The 26,096-nt window shown below is 37.2% G+C and overlaps 1 protein-coding gene across 1 annotated transcript; it reads right to left on the reverse strand.

Annotated features, from left to right (window-relative positions):
* Positions 1-631: 631 nt before the first annotated feature.
* stat6 (signal transducer and activator of transcription 6, interleukin-4 induced) lies at positions 632-25,585 on the reverse strand. The gene is made up of 23 exons (XM_042004067.1): positions 25,241-25,585; positions 14,396-14,541; positions 14,054-14,198; positions 13,299-13,379; positions 12,793-12,940; positions 12,091-12,191; positions 11,311-11,459; positions 10,974-11,090; positions 10,686-10,853; positions 9,322-9,409; positions 9,117-9,239; positions 8,721-8,813; positions 5,868-6,071; positions 5,703-5,797; positions 5,477-5,610; positions 4,865-5,014; positions 4,702-4,762; positions 4,531-4,596; positions 3,856-3,939; positions 2,331-2,393; positions 2,070-2,159; positions 776-868; positions 632-693 (listed from the first exon to the last, which is right to left on the reverse strand). Exons 2-23 carry the CDS (start codon positions 14,527-14,529, stop codon positions 636-638), a joined length of 2,445 nt encoding a protein of 814 aa, XP_041860001.1. The 5' UTR covers positions 14,530-14,541; positions 25,241-25,585; the 3' UTR covers positions 632-635.
* Positions 25,586-26,096: the final 511 nt, after the last annotated feature.

A 26,096-nucleotide genomic window follows, 5' to 3' on the forward strand; every position in this document is an offset into this window, starting at 1 on the left:
TGGTAGTTCATGAAAAAAGCATATTGTTCCCTGTGTGCTTCCTAGCTGCTATTTACCATGCATATCTGTATTACTGCTAAATGTACAACATGCCAGAACTGAGGCTTAGCCACCACACCTCATAAACAAGGAAAGTATATATACAAAGGGAAAAAACTATTAAAATAAACTTGCCTTTAACACAGATAAAACATACAGTGGGCATAGAGGATAACACAGAAAAGGTTCTGGTAGATGACAGGCCACTGGCTCTATCATTGTACACTTATTTACCTAAATACAAGATACAAAAAAGAAATCAACAAAAAACAAAAGCTTCTTGAAGAACTGCATGATGAGATACTGACCACTGACTCACAGCAACAGCTGCTCATTCTGTTGGGTTTCAGTTGTGCTTTGTCCTTAAAATAATCTCCTGCTTAATGTAGCAGAAGCTCAATGTGTTGAGTCCAAGAGATATCAAATCAGTCTCTAACAAACTTCTTTTCAAAAGTAGATGAAATGATAGATTTGAAAGTGAAAGGAAAAAACAAAGAAATGGAACAGAACACTGGAGTCATATCCAGTGAGTCTGGCTCAAGTCTCAAATCAATCCATGGATTCTTTGTCAAAACAGCAGGTGGGATTTTTCATGTCTAAGATTGCAGAGCATCTATAATGAGTTCCATGTCGCTTTCTGGGTTGTCTATAGGACTAGAAGACAAACACGTGTAAATGATAACCAACTCTCACATTTTTGTGAATTTCATACAGAGACATTAAGAGAAAAACCTACTTGTGATCAAGGAAGACGGGACGGTTTTCCATTGACTTTCCCAGCACGTCAGGGGAAATCTCTGCTGCGTTGAACTGCTGTGAGAACTGGGGGCTGAAAAAAAAACAGCTGTTGCAAAAATTCAAGCTGGACTCAAATTCATGCAATCATTACAACGTGATTACAACTGTACACATCTAGAGCCTCAAAACACTGTTATTTCATTTTAATATCAACACTTCAAACACCTTTTCTTACAGTCAGTATCAAATATAAGCACACATATGCTTGCTGGGAAAACATCTCACACCCACTGTATTTGCACAAATAGTAGGCTAGAAGTACAAGCCTACTTTTAGTACACAAGGAAAACAGCCATTTTATGCATCTGTTGTACACTGCTAGTTTTCTTATTTTCATCTACATCCACCTAAAAATACTCACCTTCCATGGCATTTTATTTATTTAGTTAGTTGGTTAGTTAGTTTAAAAAAATAAACAATCTGTAATTTAAAAGGATTTTGGATTTAAATTTATGTATGTTAAAAAAAAAAAGTATAACAATGACATTGAAAAAAAATGAAAAATTCCAAAAATAAATAAAAATAGCCCATCTGTATGCAGGAGCATAGCACAACATTCTGGACCCTATGTACTCTACCAGGCACATATTTAGAAACATTCTTTCCTATTAAATCTAATGCCTAAATCTAACCATTTAAACCATCTTGGTGGGCTCCATACCCTTCTGTCAAGGACAGATCCAACGCTATAAAAACAAAAGACAAAAAACAAAAACAACAAAAAAAACCCACTGTTGCTAAGATCCTTTCACTTGAATCAACTACAGATTATCACTTGTAAATTGAATAACAATTCTCTTGTGTCACGTCTTCACTGCTATCATTAAGGCATGATGATGGGCCTGATGCTGCCAAACTAAGGGCCATGTAGTTCATGATAGAAAAAAAGGCCAAGAGTGCATACTTTTGCAAGCCTCTAAATACCCACTACACATTGTTAAATTTGATTCGTTTATGCAAACTCATCTTTAAAATAAAGATAAGCAACAAAAAATTATTAGGGGTTTAGTTGTATTTTCCTTACCAAGTAGCACATCAATCTAATGCTTTTGGATATTCATTTTTGGTGAAACTATTGTCAAGTTTTGTATCTCTATGGTGAGCAAAATTGGTGGAATTCAATTAGATACAGTATGGTGGTGTCTTGACAATTAACTACTTTAAATTTATTCAATTAAATTGAAAAAATAACTTGGTGAATTTTACAGAAAGAAATTAAGAGAAAAACCTACTTGAGATCAGGGAAGAGGGAAGTGTTTTCCATTGTCTTTCTCATCATGTCAGGGGTCTCGACTGGGTTGAACTGCTGTGAGAACGGGGACCTGAAAAGAAAAACAGCTGTTGTAATAATTCAAGGTGGACACAAATTCATGCAATCATTTCATTTTAATATCAACACTTCAAACACCTTTTCTTACAGTCAGTATCAAATATAAGCACAAATACGCTTGACGGGAAAACATCTCTAGTTTACAGTTTGTTAAAAAACTTACATGTTAAAACCAGGTAGGTTGTCACCAAGAGTTGACATATTAGGATTCGGGGATGCAGCATCTCTGCACATATGTAAAATGAAATCACAAAATCAGTCAAGTGAAAATAGAAAAGAATACTCAACTATTGCACCATTAACACTGCAGACTGTTGACAAAAAACTTCAATATTTAAATGGGGCTAAGGGCATTATCTTAATGACTTTTTTTAATCTGCTTTTAATTTAAAAAAAACAACAACAAAAAAAAAATAAATAAAAAAACAGCCATATGTAAAGCCTGTTCATAATTACTGGTGTAGATTCTCTGAAGGCCAGGCCACGGTAGTCATTAGAGCTTAAATCAAGACAACTAGACTTTTCTTTTTTCTTGGTTTCAGATGAGAGGTGAAACATCCAGAACCCAGAAAGCTCAGGTACCTTTATTCACACTCTTGGGATGCCTGTTTGTAATTATTATGCAAGCCTTTCCCTGTTTAATATGTATGCACACACACACTGTACACTACAGTTCAAAAGTTTGGGGTCACTTTGCCATGGGATTCAATAGGGAAGTGACCCCAAACTTTTGAATGGTAGTGTATGTGCACAAATAGTAGCCTAGAAGTACAAGCCTACTTTTAGTACACAAGGAGGCTAAAAACAGTCATTTTATGCATCTGTTGTACACTGCAAGTTTTCTTATTTTCATCTGTATCCACCTAAAAATATTCACCTTCCATGGCAAAAAATAAACAATCTGTAATTTAAAAGGATTTTGGATTTAAATTGATGTATTTAAAAAATATATAACAATGACATTAAAAAAAATGAAAAATTTCAAAAATAAATAAAAATAGTGCATGTGTATGCAGGAGAATAGCACAACATTCTGGACCCTATGTACTCTACCAGGCACATATTTAGAAAAATTCTTTCCTAATAAATCTAATGGCTAAATCTAACCATTTAAACCATCTTGGTGGGCCCCATACCCTTCTGTCAAGGACAGATCCAACGCTATAAAAACAAAAAACAAAAAAACACTGTTGCTAAGATCCTTTCACTTGAATCAGCTACAGATTATCACTTGTAAACTGAATAACAATACTCTTGTGTCACGTCTTCACTGCTATCATTAAGGCATGATGATGGGCCTGATGCTGCCAAACTAAGGGCCATGTAGTTCATGATGGAAAAAAAGGCCAAGAGTGCATACTTTTGCAAGCCTCTAAATACCCACTACACACTGTTAAATATGATTTGTTTATGCAAACTCATCTTTAAAATAAAGATAAACAACAAAAAATTATTAGGGGTTTAGTCGTATTTTCCTTACCAAGTAGCACATCAATCTAATGCTTTTGGATATTCATTTTTGGTGAAACTATTGTCAAGTTTTGTATCTCTATGCTGAGCAAAATTGGTGGAATTCCATTAGATACAGTATGGTGGTGTCTTGACAATTAACTACTTTAAATTTATTTAATTAATTAGGAAAAATAACTTAGTGAATTTCACAGAAATAAATTAAGAGAAAAACCTACTGAAGATCAAGGAAGCCAGGAGATTGGGCTGAACTTTCCATCATCTCAGACATGTCTACTGGGTTGAACTGCTGGAACGGAGAACTGAAAGAAACAGCAGCTGTTGCAGCACTGCTAGCAAGACTTTTCAAATCACTAAGACCTGAATCACCTCATCAGGCTACAATACATTCATAAGCAGTAAATGTGCTTTACAGTTAAAAAACAAAATCTAACTTATATTTAGAGGATGCTGAAGTAGATTTCTTAAATAATTTTACTGTACTGATATTACCAAAATATCTGAGTTATTTTTTCCCTGTACAGATATTCTAAACTTAATAAAAATTTCACAGAAGATGCATCGTATATGTATAATAGATCCGGAGATGGAGATTCCCTGCACATGTTTGTAAAATTAAACCACAAAGTCAGAAAGGTGAAAGTGGAAAAGAATGCTCAACTACTGCACCATTACCATTACATGCTGTTAACAAAGAATCAAAGGAGGTGAGGGCATTATCTTAAAGGTCTCCTGCTCACAATACTGGAGCATTTGGTGTGTATTTGTACTTCTATATAATTATCATATCAAATTTACAGACAGTTTCTGTTGCTGTAGGGTTTACCTCTAGCTGGTGCATCATAATTTTACAGAAGGGTGAGAATGTGGAAGAAAAATAAAATGCCACTTACGAAGAAAAGGCAACATGAGTATTGTCATGCATAGGTGCCATAGTGGTTACCGGAGCTGTGGCATCCCTGCACATGTATAAACAGGCACACGTACATGACATGTTGTGAGTGTTTTTAGTTTTTGCTTAAAATTAGTTTAACATTTTTTATTTGCATTAAATAGTTCCTTACGGGCCAACTTTAGTTTGGAGAATCGCAGGGATGTAGCCAGTGATGGTTGGCTGCTGAGGCTCTATTTCAAATCCAAGAGAAAAAAAAAACATTAAATTGCCATCCATGTCTTAAATAAATGCCATTTTATTCTGTGCATGTAGGGCTTTACATAGGGTATTACCTGAGTAGAAGTTCTTGAAAAATTCATTTTTAGGTAAGTTGGGATACAAGAATGCTATCTCTTGGATGTCACGGATGCGGTCCCCAAGGCTTCGGATCTCAAGATCTTTCTTTGTGAAAGGCTGAATATTCTGGATCCTCTTAACCCCATCTGGGAAAAAAATGTTTGATTTGTCAGGGCAAAGAAGTATTTATCAGACATATGAAGGAAGGTAAGTGAGCGAATATTATTAGTATTGTAATGATTACTGTTTGTATTTTTACTGCCACTTTTCACAGTCAACAGCACCAGTAAACGTAATAAATTGCAAAAGTAGACTCCACATAAAATGTATAAAACTATGTACAATGAACTAACACACACTTAGACTATATTTCTCTACATTTAAAACACTGTGTTTGTAACAGCAACGTAACAAATTCCTTAAAAAATTATCATACGTAGTTGCACTTCTTCATATAAAACCAACATGAAAAAGTTGTATTGAATGATTTCCATCGAAGACCATGTCAAAGCTGTGTCTACTGATTCTACTTTTGAATCACTGCAGTCCAAACAAGGGAAATGAGACTGTGAAGGACTAAAAAAATCAGAACCTGCTACCACACTTACTTTCAGAAGCCGACACATAAGCAATGGTAATGCCTCCAATCTCAGAGTCACTAAAGCGAAGTAGGAATGTCCCGTTGGTGCTGTCTTTGAGTATCAGGTGTAGATGCTGCTTTCCAATAAAGCCAAATATCAGCCTGTAGGAGAAAACATCACAAACATGTAATTATTACCAGCTTTTAAAGGCTGTTAACATTTCTTGGTGAAACAGTAGAGGGAACCCTCTCACCTTTTGGACCAGTATTTACTCAGATGCTTCTTGGTCAGCTCCATCGCTCCCTCAAACCACTGCCAGAAAGTGAATGTTCGACCTGGGAGAACCTCCTGTAAGGTTTAGGGCAGCGTAAGAGTCACAGGTCATTCTGTGTATGTTCGAGGAAATACAGATGCCTACCTTATTAAACTGGGCCCAGGAAACCATCATGTTGCTGAAGTCTCCAATGTAGTCAGGTTTGTCAAATATCTTCTGGGCCAAGAAGTGTTGGTTGAATTGGTCCAGATTATGGTCTGTCTGGACCTCAGAGACAAATTTCATGTTGAGAGTTTCGCACATACTCCTCCAAGGGACACGCTCCGGGACCACGAAGGGAATTCGGTCCTGATGACAATGACAAAAAGGCTTACATGGAAAGAAGACTGACATCCATTTAAATGAATGTGAGAGAAAAAGAAAAGGGAAAGACACTACAAATATGCAACCATGCTGTTCACTGCAGTAGATCGAGTTATTTTTATGTAAGTGGTAATATAATTCAGTATATAGTAACATGAGTCGGTCCCTGGACTTGAGTAGTTTGACTGACAGAAAAAATATAACTAACATTCAACTGATAAAAATTCATAGAGCTTATATAGACACTACTAAATACAGTGTTTGGGTGTTTTGTTTTTTGTTTAGAAGAAATAAAATTTCTGTAAAAAATCCTGTTTTATGTCTGCATTTTGTGAGTGACTACCACAGAGCAGGACATGCAGACACTCATATTTTATCTAGTATACTTTATTATATATTTTTTATATTTACACTACCAGTCAAACTTTCCCTTAAATCTAATAGGAAAGTTTATCCAAACATTTTACTGGCATGTCAGATACAATTATGGTCTCTGTCAATCACAGAGCCCATCAATACGGTGATGATCTTCCACAAATTCACATGTGTCAGACTAATCACTATTAGAGCTGGCCTGCTGATAAGAGTGCACACACCACCATAATACTACAAGTCCCACAGTGCATTACCAGTACGTTGCCATGTCAATCACCCCCCCCAAAAAAAAGGCTTAACAAAATCTTTTATCTTTTATTAAAATAAATAAATCAGTTTGTAGTTTGAAAAAACATAAACATAATTCCCCAAATGGCCACAAAATAGTTATTAGTTTTCCTAATAAAATTTAAATATGAATTAATCAATTGTTAAAAAGTTTCAATCTACAGCTGTTCTGCTGTAAATTCACGAGGAAAATTTCCTAAATTAAATTTCCTTAATAAAAACAACTTCAAATATTATTTAATTAGGTTAGAGACTGGGTTATTACCACAGCCTGTCCTGCCACTCCTCCATCAGCACTTCCCTGATCCTCCACACCTGTGCCTTATTGGTTCATTCCAATCAAGCCCAACAAGTCACACCTGTCTCCTGTTTACTCACCAGTCCTTATATACCCCAGCACCACAGTCACTCCCCGTCTGACATAATCTACGCACCCTATGGACGCTTTGCCTATCCTGTCCAGGTTCCCTGAGGTTCCACGTCTGCTCCACCTAGGTCAGCTTCTGTGAGATCCTTTATCTGTCTCCCTCTTAATAAAGATCTGTTTACCTGCACTTTTCTCTGAGGGGTCCGTGTCTTACAGTTATTCTCTATCTAGTTAGCTAAGAACTCCAAAGTCTGACATCCTCCACAGCTGGGCATATTGACAACAACAACAACAACAATAATAATAATCATAATATTGTATATATTTTTAAAGACTATTATACATAACACAAAAGGTAAGAAATGGCATGATGTATTACTTCAAAGACAAACATAAATCGTCAGGCACACCTCGACCAACAGGTCAGTCTATAAATACTAGTTCAGTGAAACAGCGACTCACAAAGAAATAAATACTGAACTGAAACATCACATTACCTGGTGAGATTTAGAGCTTAAACAACAGTGAATGTATTGTTTCAGCATTTGAATGCAATACCTTTTTGGAAATATGCATGCTTTTATAGTGTTTGAGATCATATAGTTGTGGGTGGTCACTAAAAAGAATCCTTGATGCTGGTTTTTATCAGATAAAACAACTGGATTCTGCCTGCACTACCCTAGGATGAGAGGTAAGAATAGCCACATGGCTGAAAAAAAGTGTGATTTCAAATTTTGCAACACATTCAGTGACTAAGTCCCTTAAATCACTTTCAGTGGTCAGTAGTAGTAAATGAGGAAAGTATGGGACATCCCACATTATGGCGATGCCTCATGTTTATCTGAATCCTTTTCTGTTAGTCTCTGTTCTCTGGTATCAAGTAATGACAAAATCTCATCACGTCTAAACACATCACATTTTATAAATCTATGGAGGAGATGCAATCCCCAATAGTAACTGTTCCTCATGCTCTATTTTCTTTGTCACAATACCTTGTCACGATTTTTATTAATCTTGGAAGAAACTTATGGTCTGCTATACTGCTTCTACCCTTGTTTGTTTAAAAATCACAAAAGAAAATAAACTTTTTATAATCCCTGAAATACACACAACATAACCGCCTACGCCTTGCCGGCAGGGCTGTATGTGAGTTTAGTACTACTTTCACTACATTTCCCCTGAAATAATAATAGGTGTTTGTTGGTGCAAGGCCACACAGCCAAAACTAAGTCTGCTAATCACACTTAATACTGGTGCAGGTCTCTGAATCTGTACTAGATATAGCAAAGCTTAAACTAATCTCATAATGTGTGTACATTACACACCTTACACCGTAAAATTGCTCTACAGAGGTAATCTCTGCTTGTACTGAGCTTAGGTTTTCCTTGGTGTAAATGTCAAAGCCAAGCCAAGACAAGTCGACACATCTTTTACACTATATGTACAGGGTGTGCATACAGTGTTGGAGATCAATGTGTTGACTCACAGAGGCTCTCAACAGCACTGATGGAAATAATGCATTATTGATGACAGAGAAGTAATGGAATATTAAATCAATAACAGGTTTAAAAAAATGAAAAACGAAATAATGAATTGACACTTACAGGTTCAGAAAATGCACAGTCCCAGATGATGGTGGCCATAGCGTTGTTGTCTTGACTACCATGAACAATGACAACAGTCGGGTGAGAGATAGTCTGCAATTAGTTAAGTACAGTCAGTCCATGTTTTATAACAGACCTGTTCCCACCACAGGTAATTATCAAAGTTTTATAAAAATATTTTTTTTTGGAATTCTACATAACAGAGATCTAAGATTAGTAAGCATTCACATGAAGCTGTATGGTGACAAATTATGTACCATAATATACCATTATAATATACCAGAGTGTCAGATGCAGCTGTCCTAAATGTATTATGACACAGGAAAAAATATTACAAACCCAAAGGAATTATATGTCTTCAAGAACAGGATATAGTGTACAATCAACAGTGTATACCTGTATCCTGTAGGGAGTGTCACAGCCTGTGATTGTGATCTCTGTGCAGAATAGGAAAGCAAATTTCTCTTCTGTCACAGACTCAGATCCCTTTCTGTCTGCTCTTTTTATTTTCTTGATGGACTGTTGAATCAAAACAAGCATTTCAGTTGATTAGTAGAGGCTCAAAAATATTCATGCTAGATGCTAAATAATTGATACATACCATGTTTCTGAAGGTGGCACATGTGCTCTTGGTGGTTGTGTTGTGCTCTAGGATGGCGGAAGCATTGATCAGTTCCCCTACATTGTCACTGCAAGTAACAGTTTTATTGTTAGTCCCTTTTTAAGAAGTACGAAGCACTTCTTAAAGGAAGTAGCTTAAAGGAACCCACTTCAGTATGTCAACTTTATTCTACTCAATGTTTCTATTTTTTTATGTGACTATGAATGAGAATCCGAAAAACAAACAGGGTGAACTTTCATGTAGTTAAGAAAGCAAGGTGATAAGATCAACCTAATATTTTCTCTTTTATAAATCTTCTAAAAACATTCTGATACTATCAAATAATATAAATAATCAGTGGACAGAGAGGTAGAATGCAGCTCATACAAGGACTTCTATTATATTGTGACACCACTACTATTCCTCCATCCCACTCAGCCATGTCCCACCTACACTCTTTTACTCGCTCCATCCTCACTTTTTGATGAAGATGATGAGATTTCCAATTTTTTTCACATTTGCATTGAAAAAATCTACTTGACGAAGAATCTTCTAAGTCGATCTTTCACAGTGTGATGAACCACTCTCATTCTTTACTTTACCCAGAAAACTATCAAATAGTCTAAAACCGGGTATCCTTTAGTCTTTTCCAAAATACTTTTCCTTGGCCTTGTTGGAAAGTGTTATGGAGTTAAGGAATGGCTGTAGGGAAAATTGTAGAACTCAGGAAAAGACAGCTGTACTGAAATCTGATTCTGATCACATTGAGACTATGCTTTGATGTCGGCCTACTTCTTTACATCAATCCTATAAAATAAGGAAGCATTACTTTGAAAGTTGTGGCTGCAGGAGTATGCAGAACAAAATCCTCTCCTTTCCTTTCATAAAAGAGGGTCCAGTGTTTCCTAAGATAAAGGAATACTGAAGAAAAGAAAGAACTGTTCTGTTTCTCAGCATTTTGCAAAATTCACCCAGCTTTCATCATGGCTGACAGTTAGATATTTCCAGGTCATTTCACGGAGTTAGGAGACTTTTTAAAAAGATTTCAAACAGTATCTTGTGTTTTTTCTCACTACCTTGCTCTTATTATCCTTATTATCAATCATTAATCAAATGCTTTAGGTTTACATAACTTACAACCCTATAACTCAGTATGATCCCTAAAACTTATAAACCACAGCATTGTGATGAACTGGTAAATAACTATTTCAGGGTGCATAGATCGCAAATGCTGTCTTCCACTAAACTAAACTAAATTAAATTAAATTAAATTAAATTAAATTAAATTAAATTAAATTAAATTAAATTAAATTAAATTAAATTAAATTAAATTAAATTAATGTTGTGTGTTGTATGTAACCTACCCAGGTACAAAGCCCATGTTCCTCGCCTGCATTTCATTAACAATTTGTGCCTTCAGCACCATAGGCTTCCCAGGTGCTACCTTCTCCCCCAGCAGATATCTCACAGTTGTGGAGAACTTTGACTGAGTCTTAATGACCTGAGGGGGCTGCTTCTCCACTACCAGAGCGCTGAAATGGACATAAGTCACATATTGTGAAAGAAGCAGAGGGACAGTTTGCGTGAAACACATATTTTTCAGACGTAAGAAGGATACATTAACAGGATTTATGACAGTGGAATACCACTACCTTTCAATCAGAAGCTGTAGAAGTTTCCCAAGCCTTTCCTGGAGGTCTGAGATTGGTTCACCAATCAGCATCAACTCCTGTCTCAGGTTCCCGTTCATTCCAAGCAGCTGCTCAGACCTAATAGTGATTATAGGCAAAATAAGCACACTAACAGCCAAGCCATCCACCTGTCATGTTGAGACCAGAACAACTTCAGTTCATCAAGATGGCTTTGCTGGGGTCACTGAACATTGGGCAGTTCTTCAAAAATTAGGTAATAAAAATTAGGTAATAATTCATTACTGTGTGTAGCAACTTAACACAAAGGCAATCATAAGCAGAGTTGAGTGAACTTCACCAGGTCTGCAGGGGGGTGAGGTTTTCATCAAAGGGAAATCCAATGACTGCTCTATGCTGCTCCGCCCTCCACGACTTAATCTTGGAGATGAATTTGCCCTGACAGTGGTCCAGACAGTCGACACACTCCCTCAGCAGTTGGAAACGATTCTGCAGCAAACAACAACAAGCACACAAACACAGAAACTTTACACATACCAGAGCGTACTATAAAAAGAGATTGTATCACTTCATAGAAAATTCCAGCAATTAACTATTTATTATTGTAAAATATTAAATTATTTATGAATTAATTAAAAATAATTATTATTATCAATTCCAACCATTAAGAATAAGCATTACATAAGCATTAGATTAAGATATATTCTATAATCACTGTTGTTTGTTAGCAAGGTCATATAAAAACTCCTGGGAAATGTTTCATAAAATTAAGTGGAGGGCTGTATCATGACTAAGAGAACAACCCTAAATTTAGCTGTTAATCTAAACTTTTTTTTAATCAAATCTACCAGTTTTAATTAGTATTAATACACAAAACAGCTAAGAAAATATATTTTGTTAGTTAAATAAAAACTAATAAATACAGAAACATAATTAAACATGACGAGCAGACAATATCCTCTGTCTTGATAAATGCATCTGCTGTTTATTAGCGGGGCTTTGACATTATATTTAATTAATTTATTAAGAAATCTAAATAGAAATCTAAATAGAAATAATAAATACATTTTCTCCAAATTTTTAATAAAACTGATATTAGCAGCTTAAGCTACTGGCTCACCGAGGCCATCGCATTCATGTTGAATTCCAGCTGCTGGATTTTCTTCTGAATTTTTGAGATTTCTCCCTTTGAAGACTCCAGTCCATTTGGTTGGTATGACACTGCAGAAACAACAATTATTATTTTACTGGCTTAACCCATACATATATTCTCCACACCTGCTTACTCCTGTTCAAGGTCTAAAGGGGACGGGAGCCTATCCCATCTGCTAAAGAGGCTGGTTTACATTTAAGGACACTGACAGTTCTATGAAAATTTAAAAAATGACAATATGTTAGTTAATTAAACCAAAGCAAACACACAAAAATAAAGCCACACACAAATTAAAGTCATCTTTATCAGATGAAAAGGTGCAAGTGATGTGAGTGGTACTGCTGCAATTGTTTTGTATGTATTTAGGAAGAAAGTACTCACAAGTCTCCTGTACCTGCTTTTGAAACAACTTATCATTTACTTTTATTTTCTTATGTAAAATTAATTGATCTTATAGTCAGTGACATGAAAGAGACACTCAACCTGTTACCATGGCATTATTGAGCATGATTAAAAGGTAAAAAAAAAAAATGAAAAACTATCAACTAATCTTGACAAAGAAGAACTGAAAAATACTAAAAATTAGGCTGCAGTTCCTTCAGAGCTTACTTTAAATTAGTACCATGATGTGGACATGAAAGAGATTTAACTGAAGAAAACCATGTTTACCTTGTAAACTCTCATAATTTTGTCTCTCCCAGTTGAGCTCCTCTTGCAGCTGGTGCATTTTCTTTCGGATCTCCTGGACATCATATACTTTTTGTACCAGATGGTCTACATCCTGCGTGCTGGGTTCTCTAGCTGGGAATGTTTGGTACTGCAGAAAGTTGTTCCACAAACATGGAACCGAATTATGAACACTTACATGTAAAAACAGTTTTTACACATGACTCCTCTGTTCTCCAGATTAATTAAAATCCATATTATTATGTCATATCCATACACTCCTGGAATGAACTTGAGTTAGAAAATCAGTTTATAAATGTCACATTTTTCATCAACACTTTATATTGCAAAACCAATGTTGCATCTCTCCAGCATTATGTTTTGTTGTTTGTTTGTTTGTTCCTGGTCCTTCTCTTACTATTAACATGTACTTGTAAGCCTGTTTAAATCTTACAACATAATAAGTCTGTTTTAATTAAACCGAACGGCATCCTAAAAAAAAGTCTTACCGTGCCAATCAGAGCCCTCTCTTGCCTGAGAATATCCCTGACCATGACCGCAAACTTCAGTGGCTGCTGCTGAAACATACCCTGCAAAGCAAGCACAAGTCTCGTGAAATGCTAAAAACAGTCGCATATACCACAATCTATTAATGATAGATTCCTTTATTTACTTTCATAATATATGTTGTTGCAGGTTGGTACAAATATATTTAAGGAATTACATTTAAAAACATTCAATGCATTGAAAATGCAAGATGCAGTGCATTCATTCATTTTACCAAAGTACTTAAAGAAATTTGGACAACCCTCTCTTAAGGTCTGTACATAAGGTCTGGTGTACTGCTTCGCACAAAAAGCCTGATTTCATAAGTGCCCTCCCATTTTTAAGGTAATATACATTGTGTATCTGTGGGTGATTTAATTTGATGTGTTATTAGTGGGAATTCTGTAGGGAAATACAATGTAGAAAGTATGTGTACATTCCTCGAGTGAGGTCTCAAATGATTCCTGGCCCAAATGCACTGATACAGTGGATATTAGGACCCACGTTACTATGGTGTACGAGGGTCATTCATCACTGCTTGCAGCTTTAATTGATGTTGTAAGCGATTTTTTTCAGTCAAACCTGTTGCAACTGATGAAAGCTGCTCAAAATTATGTAACAACATGAAGAAACTGGGCAACAAACATCAGACACTGTGAGCCGGAGATGCAGGCGGGAGCTTAAATCTAATCCTGAAAGCTCCTGGTTGTTTACGTACCATGTTTCTGCTCATCTGCATCAGCTTCATCTTGTCCACTACATTGACATTCTGCTGAGCAACCATCTGCAGCATGCTGATGATTTGGGTGAGCAAAGTCTGAGCCTGGCTCTCCAACTCCATCTTTTCCAATGAAAAATCTTCCCTGTGAGCACACACACACACACATAAATGCATAATGCATGTATGTATGAATTCACACATAGAGATCAATAACGGCATGTAATAAGATGCAATACTGTATGTAGCTTTAATTGGTTTGTAAGCATTCTCAATCGGTCAAACTGACTGCTCTATAGGTAGTATGTGGATGCATCCAGCATGTGTTTGTTTGCATCATACCATCTCTCACTTTCAATCCATTCAGCGACATAATGTCTGACTTCAATGGGGAAGGTGGTTGGAGGATAGAGGCTGTTGACTGTTTCATCCGACAGGCACTGCACCAACTTTGTCATGTGCGCCCACTGAGCCATGATTAAGCAGAGCTACAAAAATAGTACAACAGTCTGTTATTTTGTGCCTTTTTAAATATTGCAACATCAACAATAAGTGCAGGGATACCAAACAACTAACATCTTGAACAAAAACAACTATGGTAATGCAGAGAGACATACCTTAAATCTAACAGATTTAAACAAATACAATGTTTTCTGTGATCTTTAACAGTTTTATCAGCTTACCACATGTGGATTAACCACTTAGTCATAGCTGGACTTCTCTGTCTTTGTAAGAATACAAATTTGTTTTCTCTTTCATTTCTTTCCATTTCTATAACTTACAGGCTCACTGTGAGTTAGGCATGCCATCTACTAAGCAACATTGAGCAATTCTGTTGAAGTGTTGAGTCACAGTGAAAAAACAAGGCATTGTGTAATGGCTGACAAAGTCATGTGTGAAGCCTATTGTTGTCATGATGGTTTTTTTTTTTAGCTGCAATCCTTTCCGGCGTGTGTTAGGTATTAAAAATAACGACTCATTTAGAGATACTATGTCAAGCCTCTTGTTTGTTTTTTTTGTTTGTTTTTTTTTTATCAAGACTGATTACCCATTAAAGGTCTAATATCATGCATATGATTAAAACAATCTTGTTGCAGAGAAGTGTTCAAATTACAGGGGAGCTACGGGGAGCTTGGCTCTCCTGAAAAGCAGAGGATCTCCCCTAAAGACATTTAGCTCCAACTTTAACAGCACCTAAAAATTGTCCACTTTCAGATTACATTTCCTTTTTCCATAAGGTTCTGGATGTTGTTTAAAGAATAACATAAATTTTTCAGCGTTGTGTGTTTATTCATTTATTTAATTTAATTAAATGCTCCAAATCCGTTTTCTTTCCTTCGGCACCGTGAACAGCAGCATTGTTTGTTTGTTTGTTTGTTTACGTCCATACAACTGATATGCTTCTTTGCTTCTTCTCCATAATTATGATTAAATAAGCAAAATGTAGTAGTAGCAGAAGGTTTTTGTTGGTTTTTTTTTTTTTTTGGTAGTAACCATATTTTTTATCACAGTACGTGCACTAATATGCATGCACGTGACTTGTGAAGCTGCAGTGCACACCCAAAAACAAGCTTCCCCTGAAAGCCTCGGTGTAATTCGAGCCCTGATTAAGAGTATAGTAAAGACTATCAACTAGCATAAACATAACATTTAGCATGTTATCCTCAACAGTAAAGGTAACTCCATAACCCTCATATTCAATTGTATTTATCTATTATTATCTATTATTTTAATATAGGAGGTGAATTTATAAACATAATTTAGAAAGAAAAATAGTATATGAACATAGCATGTCAGCAGTGCAACAAACATGTTATAACAGATCAAATCAATTTTATTTTTAAAAAGAACTTTTTAAGTACAAAGCAACAGAAAGTGCTTCACATGTTAAAAATAATTTATGCTCAAAAAAATTAAAAGCTTTCATACACTTAACACATAACAGCAATTTAAAAACTCTCTCTCACACACACAAAGCTATGTTGCATTTATTGGTATAAAATGCGCTTTAAACAATCATATGTAATGCGGCCTGTAACAGGCAATCATAAGATAATGTCATTTCTGCAGATATTTAAAATAAGGTTGAATAGACAGTCACTGACTGTTAAGCACTGGTCAAAAATTATCTTGACTGCAGTGAGAAAGTATTTATTTGGCATTCAGACCTACGTCAAATAGTTGTTTATTAAACTTGGCTCAGCTTCTATAGGAACACAACAAAAGACAGACACAGTTCACTTTACTTTACAGAAACACATGTGTACTATCCATAATGTCTCACATAGAAACATGGTTTTCTAACATGCAGTCAAGACAGCTGAAAGCATATTCTCAGTCCCGCTTGTGATGCTGAGATCTGAGGTCCAGTCAAAAGCAGTAAACTAGTTAGAGTTTTGAGTATCAGAAAAACAGCCTACAGGATTCAGTTCTGTAGCACTGACATGCCTGCTCACAGAAGAAAAGGTATACTGAATTGATTTTAGCAAAACTCTTTCACTGCCTTATATAAAACTGGTATACAAGCTACAGTGGGTGTACTTTGAGTGTGTAACTACTGTGGAATGGAAAAACACCACATCCTAGACTGAGGATATTGTTTCCCTTTCCTAATGAACCAGTTCTTCCTGTTGACTGGATTGGGTCCAAAAGAAACAGGCATCTACTAAATGTGAGCGGCCTACGTGCAAAACCAACATGCAAGCATGTTGCCGACAGCAAGCATTCCTAGCCCTTAGACACACCACAACTAATAAAATCTGAATATCAGAAAGTTATCTAACATTGTCAGGCTATAGACATACTGGATGTTGTAGCTACTCAAATTAAGAATGCCATCCTGGTTACCTTTAATTGTAACACCTTAACACCTTAAATCACTCAGATACTTATCATGGGAATGTGATGTGTTAAACAGTGCGTCAGGTCTAAACTATAAAGCTGCAGAACTAGTCTGATTGTCTGGACAGCCTAACTTTGGCATCTACTTCTATCATGTAGGAAAACTGTAGCAGGTTAGTTCGACACAGGTAATTTATCAATGATGTAGTGAAAAAAAAATGCATGAAATTTTTTTTTTAATTAATCTGTCTTAGGGCTGCAACTAATGACTATTCTGATGGTCGATTAGTCATCGACTATTAAAATGACTAGTCGATCAATCGGATTATGTATCTCACAATTATTATAAATAGATCTTATTTCACTTTCAGCTTTGAAATTTTGCATAAGGTTGTTAAGTCTAACGTGCCTCCTCTTTAAATGTTCAAGCATTGCAGACGTACTTCCGTGGTACACAAGGTCCGCTTTAGAAATCTCAAATGTATTTATTTATTTTGTAAGTTTAACGTTAAGTTATCCCAGACTTTTAACGTTCTCCGCCGCCGTTTTCTTTCCAAGTCCATAATTTTCCCCTGGTGGACTTCACTGCGCATGTGCAACTCTCAGCAGAGATTAAAAAAGAAGACGATGGCTGTGTCCAAATGTGCACCCTACTCCCTACATAGTGCCCTATATAGGGAACACGCCATTTTGTAGGGGTGTCCGAATGTCCAGAAAGAAAAAAGAAGGGCACTCAAAATTACCCACAATGCATCTTAAAAAGTAGTGAGCATCAATGGTCACTAGACGGGTCAATATAGACCACAATGCATTGCGGGCCAAAGCTCAACATGGCGCAAGGAGGTGAAAATATCGAGCGGCGCGAAATGACCTATAAATGTAAGTATTTTATTAATCATATTCAATAATTGAGTGTTGTTAATGCATTGAAATAAAAAACAACTTATGATGTGAAGGTTTTTGGTCATTGTGACCACGTATATATATATATATATATATAAATAAATTGAGGATAGTCAACGATCGCACTCAGCTTCTGTTAGCTTTCCGTGCATTTGCTCAGCGATGTTCATGACATCTTCTAACACTAATTATTAATTAACTGCTTATCAGAAAATAAGTTGGGTACATGTTTAGGTTATGTTGTAGTATATGATATATGCCGTTTTTTGTCGTTTTAGGGACGGATGAGGACGTGGAGAGGCTGGTCCGCCTCCGTGTGGCGGAGGACCACCTCTTTAATGGGAGGAGGTTTGCTTCGGCTGCCGGCTGGGAGTAAGCTTATTATTTTTATTTAATGTAAATACTACTGCTGCTGCAATTATTTAATACTGTGTGTGGTGTGTGGTTTACGGGCTGTGCTGCAGAAAATGGGGCTGAGCCGGGAGGTCAGCCCTGCCCGGGCAGCCAAAACGTGGGAGAACCTAAAAAAAACCTACAAGGTTTGTGACTTTTGTAGTTTCAAATGTGATCGGTATATACAGTACACTGTAAATACCATGTTACAGTTACTTAAAATTCCATGTTTGAAGGAGCTCAGGAAACCACCCATAGGAACTGGCACTGAGACGGAGGAGCCCACTGCTGCATCATGGAAGTGGTACTCCCTGATGGATGAGGCGATAGGCAGCAAGCCGTCTGTACGACCTCCCTGCCTCGTTGCCTCATCCTGGGAGGAGAGCCCTTCCATGTCTGTGGCACCCTCCTCTGTCTCAGTGCCACATGATGAGGAAGATGAGGGCGAGAGCAACACCCCTGCCAAGCAGCCGAGGCGCAAGAGTCTTCTCCATTTTCTGGAGAAGGCGGAGAAGAGAGAGGAAGAGAGAGAAAAGAGAGAAGAGGAAAGGGAGAAAAAGGAGGAGGAAAGGGAGGAGAGATTATTGTCTCTATTAGAAAAATTAGTTGAGAAAATTAAAGAAAATGTTGGAACATTTAATGATGAGTTCTTTTTATTTAAAATAAAAATAGAAACTCAAACAATAAACTTATATATAACTTATAACAAGGGATATTTCAATTATAGTTGCATTTTTAAAGGCATATTTATAGGGACACACTTATTCTACTGAAACTATTTACACTTGTCTCTTTTGAAATGTTTTTTACATATTTAATTTGCTGTTTGACTTCAGAACAAAACAAGACAAAGGAATTAAACATGAAAAAAACTTGCTTTTCAAAACACCAAATGCTCTCTCTATTACAGCTCGTGCCCTGGAGTGGTGTCAATTATACTGGGCTTCAACGGGACTCCTTACAGGCTCCCTGTCAGGGGGAAGGAGGGTGATGGGCTGTGACAGGCACGGATATCCACCATCGCCGATAATGATGAAGCCGTTCGGTGCGTAAAGATGTTGGGTGTACAAGGGGCTGTTTTTCAGTACACGGGAATCATGTACTGATCCTGGATTTCCAACAAAAATGTCCAGAAATCTGCCTCTATGGTCGCACACTGCCTGGAACTAAATGGAATGAAAAAGCTTCCTATTAAAATAACATTCCGCATTATCACCAGGGGGCTTGATCCTGCCGTGGCAGCCATCAATGCTTCCCACCACCTTCCTAAATGCTGCAGATCCACCAAGCTTCTGGAAACCAGCTGAAACCTCTGCCAGTCCATCCAAAGAGGGAAAGTTGATGACCCTTCTGCGCACAGCCAGTATGGCCTCTGCAACCCTGTGGACAATGTCGCAGACCGTGGCCTTGGGCATGTCAAAGGCCCGGACCACAACATGGTATGATGTGCCACTTGCCAGCCAGAAGAGAAACACCAGCGTGTCCAGGTGTTTCCCCCAATCATGGTGATCTGTGGCCCAAAGCTGCCCAATCAGACCCGGGACGGTGTCTCGGTTCAGGCGGAAGTCAGGGCGGAGGTCAGAGTGACCATCAAAATACATGGTCAGGAGGAGAACGTTTTTATTCACCTGGCAGTAAAGTGGTGGTCCCTAAAAGAAATAAAACTTTGTGAGTTTGTGTGAAACACTTAAGGAAAAAAATAAAATGAAAGACTAAAATGAGAAAAAAAAAAAAAAAAAAAAAAAACAACTTTCCAAGTAATGTAGCTACTTAAAATTCAATGTTTGAAGGAGCTCAGTGTTGTTTGTTGTTAAGCATGTTATTCTGTTGGTTAATTTCCAATGTGGTGTTCTTTTAACCAATAAAGTTCATTCTATGCAAATAGTCATTTTATTTAGTGTCTCAATTTATTCTTAGTTTAAATCCAGTGTACATACAATTTATAACATGTATAACTAAGATGTGATATAAACTGGGGTTGAGGCCTGTTCTTGGTCTATATAAAGGCCTTCAGTGTTCTCTATAGAGAAAGGAGACTGATCTCCCATAAAACTAGCTGTAACAGCAGCTTTTAATTTGAGATGAGGACCAAAAGTACATTTAACTTTGCCCAGAAGATGGCGTTGTCTGATTGTGATAAACAGGATACAAAAAAAAAAAAAAAAACTAAACAAAAAACTATTTACTTACATGGTGTCTTGCTAACGCAACAAGTGCCATTCTCCTCATCCGTTTTCTCCTCATCACATGTCTCCTTCGTCTTCTCTGCCGTTGTTTACTTATTTTGACGATTAAAAGCTGAATTAGCGTCAATAAGAATTTAAAACTTGTGCCATTTCTCCGATGGAGAATACTGCATTGAGTGACGCGGGTTGTGGTTGCCGTGGTGACGGCGGTAGTCACGTGGTTTGCGTCGAAGAAAAAATAGGCCGCTTCGTGTCCGAATCGCCAAGAGTGTATGTAGTGTGCGATGTATTTTTTTTACCCTCTCTGCGCATGTGCATTGTGCAACTCTCAGCAGAGATAGGATTAGAAGACGATGTATCAGTCGGTAGTTTTGTTTTGTTTTTTTTTTTGTTTTTTTTTGCCGACAATAGTCGACGGCTAAATTCGTTATCGACTATTTCTATTGTCGACTATTGTCGACAACGTCGACTAATCGTTGCAGCTCTAATCTGTCTATATTCAGTCAGGATGTTGACTGGTGTCTTTGTCAAATTAAGTTTCACTGGCAAATCCCGCTCAAAATATGATCAGACATCCAAGCTATTATATACATTTAGACTTTGTTTTTTTTAATGTTTTCAGTTTATAAATGAGATATACATAGTTACCAGGAAACCTGATTTCTGGCTTCATGTTAATCTCCATGCTAAAAAAAAAAAACTTTGGCTGTCATTGCCCTACACCATCCCATGACTGAAAAAACACGTTACAACTTCGTGTTCCAGCCCACAGTGTAACAGCTACATTTCCTTCATTCATGAATGAAATTAAATGTAAAAAAATGAGTGAATCATTGCTATTAACCTAAAAATTAAACACCCTTAGTGATCATCAGCAACCTTGTGAGCATACCTTTAGAAACTGAAATTTCAACATTGTGCTGGTAATTTCGAGTATGTGTTTACATAATGCCAAGAAGGAAAGAAATCAGCTATTTTTAGATTTTAGAGAACTTGCAGCAAGAGAGATTATTCACAAGCTTGATGGATCAGTACCTACAGTGTGAAAAAAAGTGTGGAGCATGTTCAAGCTAAACTACCAGCTGTTATATGGACAAAAACAAAATAAACAAAACATGAAAATGCATTGTCCAGCTGTTGAAGAAGCTGACTTCACTTCGAGTGGAATGCACTGAACACAGCTGACAACAGCTACATCTCAGACATTCCTCAGTTAGCATGTAATATTTTAAAGTTAATGATGGTACAATTACTAAAAGACTGAGTGCGGCTCATTTTGAAGGTTTGCCAAAAGACAGACTCTACTTTTTATTCTTTAATAAAAACATAGCAGCATGGCTTTGGTTTGCAAATTTGCAAAATAATAAAAATTTTTGTTAACAATATCTTTGTGGACAGACAAGACCAAAGCTGCAATATATGACCAAAATATATAGTACCACATTTGTGTAAACCACACAGCATGTCAGTACAAACACAACATAACGACTGCAAAGCAGGGTGATGAAAAGTCACATTTGATTTTAGTCATGATCTACTCACATATGGATACACTCTAGTTCGACCACCGGCCCTAGCTCGATGATGTGGGTGCCGTCCTTTACCTGCTGAATCGCGTCTATGCTCACCTGGACAAGCTCTGTGTAAGTCAAATTTTTTTATTTCTCCAGTGCGTTCAACACCATCAGTCCGGCTCTAGTGGGTGCGAATCAGGGAACTAATGAGCTTTAGAGCCACTTTGCAAGATGAAACATCCAAGCTCCACAAAAACATCAGGAAGATGGCCTCAAGGGATGAAGCACTTAGTGAATGTCTCAGGCAGCAGAAACTGGAGGGAAAGAAGTTGGAGGAACCATGATGGGAGGGAAAAACTGCTGTAAGGGATGTTCCACTGACAGATAGCTTAAGTGGTGGATTTGTCCTACCAATGGCTGGAGAGGACTGAAGTACAGCACAGAGGTGTTAATCATTGCAGGACAGGAGCAAGCCTTGAGTACCAGAGTAATCGAGGACCAGATCTACCACACCAGGCAGGACCCCAGGTACAGGCTGTGCAAAGAGGCCCCTGAAACAATCCCGCACCTCACAGCAGGGTGCAAGATACTGGCAGGCAAAGAATACATGAAACACCATAACCAAGTAGCCGGGATTGTGAACAGAAACATCTGTACAGAATATGGACTGGAGACACCTATGTCTAAATTTGTCTAAATTTGAAACACCTCCCAAGGTGGTGGAGAATGAGAGGGCTAAAATCCTGTGGGACTTCCATATCAGACCAACAAAATGGTGGTGGACAACCAACCGGTCATAGTGATCATGGATAAGCAGCAAAAGAAAGCCGTAGTGATCCAAGTTGCCATCCCAACAACGGTAATATCAAGAAAAAGGAACACAAGAAACTGGAGAAATACCAGGAATCTAAGGAAGAGCTGGCGGAAGCCTGGAAGGTGAAGGCAACAGTAGTACAAGTGGTCATCGGAGCACTGGGGGCCGTGTTTCCCATGCTGGAGCAGTGGCTCCAACAGATACCTGGAAAAACATCAGACCCTTCCATCCAGAAGAGTGCAGTCCTAGGAACAGCTTAGATACTGCATAGAACCCTTAAGCTCTCATGACTCTGGTACAGGACTTGAGCTTGAGATGAACAGCCACCCGCCCCACCCAGGGGAGATGGGTGTAGGAACAGTTATACATAATGTTTCATATATATATATTTATATATATATATAGATAGATATATGTGTGTGTGTGTGTGTGTGTGTGTGTGTAATGTCAGATTCATCTGACAATTGTTTTCAATCTATTCTTTAAAATGTGACAAAATAGATAACAGTATATTATTTAACTGAAAATATTTACTAATAGATCTCATCAAACAACAAAGTTATGAAATAAATTCAACTCAAGACAGCCAAATTTACAAATAATGGTAAAAATATCATTTGGGAACTAGAATTTTTATTCAAGTTGTCTAAATATTTGTTACTTTTGTTTCTGGTAGCAGACTAAATACCTTTTGACGTTACAAAAAGCACAAAGGAGCATGTGAATTTTTTAAATTCAAATGAAGTCCTTGAAAATGAACAGCACAGGAAAAGTATTTGTTCACCCTTGTTTATCGATCAACAAACCATAATGCAAAGTCAAATGCCCAAATATCCTTTATCAGAGAAGAACTCAATATTTTGCCTGAAATCGCTTGTATTTAAGTATGGGATTATAAAGAACAATTAAAATGTATTCAACAATCATCCGACAGTGAAGACACCATGTGGTTCTGTTCAGCTGTGACGCTTACTTTGTTACAAGTACAGATTATTTTTAGATAGGAAAAAATGCTTAGTGTAAACATGGCCTACGTCTTTAGTGCTCTTGTGGCCCACATTTTGTCTTTAACGCAGCCTAAACCCAGCCACACATCCACAAACTTCTCTGAACCTTTGGATCACATCTGCCACATCACAACAGTTGCTGTAACTAATAACAAGGCCATCATAGCAGTCATGAAATGCCAAAACTACAGCAGATTAGACCCAAATGTGTTTTTTGTCTGATTTATAATCAACTGAACCTGAACCACTGATTTAAAGAGAAGAAAAGTTTTCATCTTGTTAAATATATGCACCAGTACCAATATATGGGAGATGGGCCAAAAACTGACAGTAAAATTGTTAATTTACTGATCCTGCAAATATGCTGTTCATCAGTCATCCTGCTCAAGGAGCAAAGAGCTACTTTTACACGTAAGCAAGCATAAAACACCAGGAGAGAGGAAATGGTAACTTCTAATGCTCTTATGTGTTAGGTGCTATTTAGATTTTAAAAAATAATGAAATGATACTGTAGGCTATATCAAAAAGCATACAGAAGGCTCTCTGAGACCAGAATTAGTTCAACATAGTACTATTCTAAACATGTTGCTGTAGTTATGATGTATATTTCTTGAATTCATTCACCAAAAATAGCAGCACTCATAAATATCAAATAACTTGTGATTTATTTCTATTTGAAAAGAAAAAGCAGCAAAATACTTCTTTCTTCCTCTTTCGTGTAGTGTGGGAGGCCTGGTTGTGGTAAAAGCACAGTGGATCTTTTAAGGACTGTTAGGCATCTGGGAAACTCAATAAGAACTATTATTGTACACTACATAATCTATTAGGGAAGTGCACCCTTATGTGAATAATTTTCCATGCACTTTGTGTCCCTCTGTATTCCCAGGTATGTTTCTGCATGTCCCCACATGTTTATGTGCCCTGCGTGTTTTCTCAAAACCTTGGCTCGGTTATTAAATTGCAAACACACACCCAACCATTACCAGTCACCGCCTCTGCTGGCCAAACTGATACCTGTTGTCTTCAATTTGTTGACTGTGTGAGAAGTAGATGCAGTTTCGTAACACTAATTCAGTTTGTTTAGCCAGGATTGCAGTACTACTGGGTATAAATAGTGTATCAACATTAGGATTTATTCAGTTTAGTGTTCATGCCTGATAACTCGCATTAAGATGTTAAAATTTTCTTTTAAAAGTCAACAACTATCTTCGGGGAACAAGGCATGAAGGGTGGCGATTAAGCCCATTTTCATGCTTATTGTATTATTGAATTGTCTATTTTGTGCAATCTAATAAAGAATAACAAAGGACGACCAGTGAAAGTGAAACATACTTAGCATAAAGCGGGTTTTAAGGATGTGTTTGAGGTTGACATGTATCGTGCAACAGTTTTTTTCTTAACTAATTATGATTTTAAAAGGCTATCAGTATCACTCGTACAAATAACGAAGGCTTATCAGCCACAGACACAGGATTTGACGATAAAAAAAAAAAGCTCCAATAAAAATAACAATCATAATGCAGTCTTACCTTTTGTTAAACGGAGACTTCAAAACATTAAAAAATAAAAATGATAGACGCTGTATTCCGTGGCTTCTTCCTCCTCCTTGCTCTCATAAGTTCTCCGTCAGGCCCAACATCATACTGGACGTTTCCTGCCACCGTCAAACACTTTAACGCTGATGTTTTGTCCTCAAACTAGAAAAAAAGCCTACTGTAGTTTTGGTCGTGGAAAATTTCACTTCGAAGGCCGAGGTGTTCACACGGGATGAGGGAAACTGGAAAGAACGTAGAAAGTATGTTAGGTTCACTTCCCCGTTACGCACAATGTGTCATAAACGATGGGGCGCGCTCTATTTCCTGCCTTCATATTCAAGTCCACGCAGGACTACAAGGCTGTGATGTAGCTACTAGTCAGTATTACGTTTGCTGTACAGAAGTGTGATAATTCATTTTGAGGAATTTGCACTGCAAAAGCTATGATATTTAGTATTTGGCACGCGTTAACAAACTATAAGTTGTTTTTGTGGCTTTAAGTATAGTCATTAACGATGTATTATAGGCCTATATATAACATATTTATACAATATAAACAGGATATGAATTTTAACGATAGGTATTCACGACACCCCGACACCGAAACAGAAAGTACAAGCCAGTGTACGAGGGCTTGGTAGACTTCCACCGAGCGAGTCGTAGGTGGCGTGATGTTGAGTCATTTTACCACATGCTCTAACTTCCAGTAAGACACATGATACCATATCTACACAAGACAGTGCCCTGGAGCCAGACGTCGTCCCAACGGTAACTCATAGTACCCATACAGCAATATTCAGGATTTTAACTGTGACCTCCCGCAGTTTATGCCTGATGAAAGTATATATAT

The sequence above is a fragment of the Melanotaenia boesemani genome, chromosome 13 (assembly GCF_017639745.1).
Source record: "Melanotaenia boesemani isolate fMelBoe1 chromosome 13, fMelBoe1.pri, whole genome shotgun sequence".
NCBI lineage: Eukaryota > Metazoa > Chordata > Actinopteri > Atheriniformes > Melanotaeniidae > Melanotaenia > Melanotaenia boesemani.

Excerpts from the sequence above, each read along its gene's own strand:
- stat6 (XM_042004067.1), bottom strand. The coding sequence starts at position 14,529 with ATGGCTCAGTGGGCGCACATGACAAAGTTGGTGCAGTGCCTGTCGGAT. Across the intron at positions 14,199-14,395 it reads TGGATTGAAAGTGAGAGATG|GGAAGATTTTTCATTGGAAA; the intron begins GTATGATGCAAA and ends GTGTGCTCACAG. Across the intron at positions 11,460-12,090 it reads ACATGAATGCGATGGCCTCG|AATCGTTTCCAACTGCTGAG; the intron begins GTGAGCCAGTAG and ends TGTTTGCTGCAG.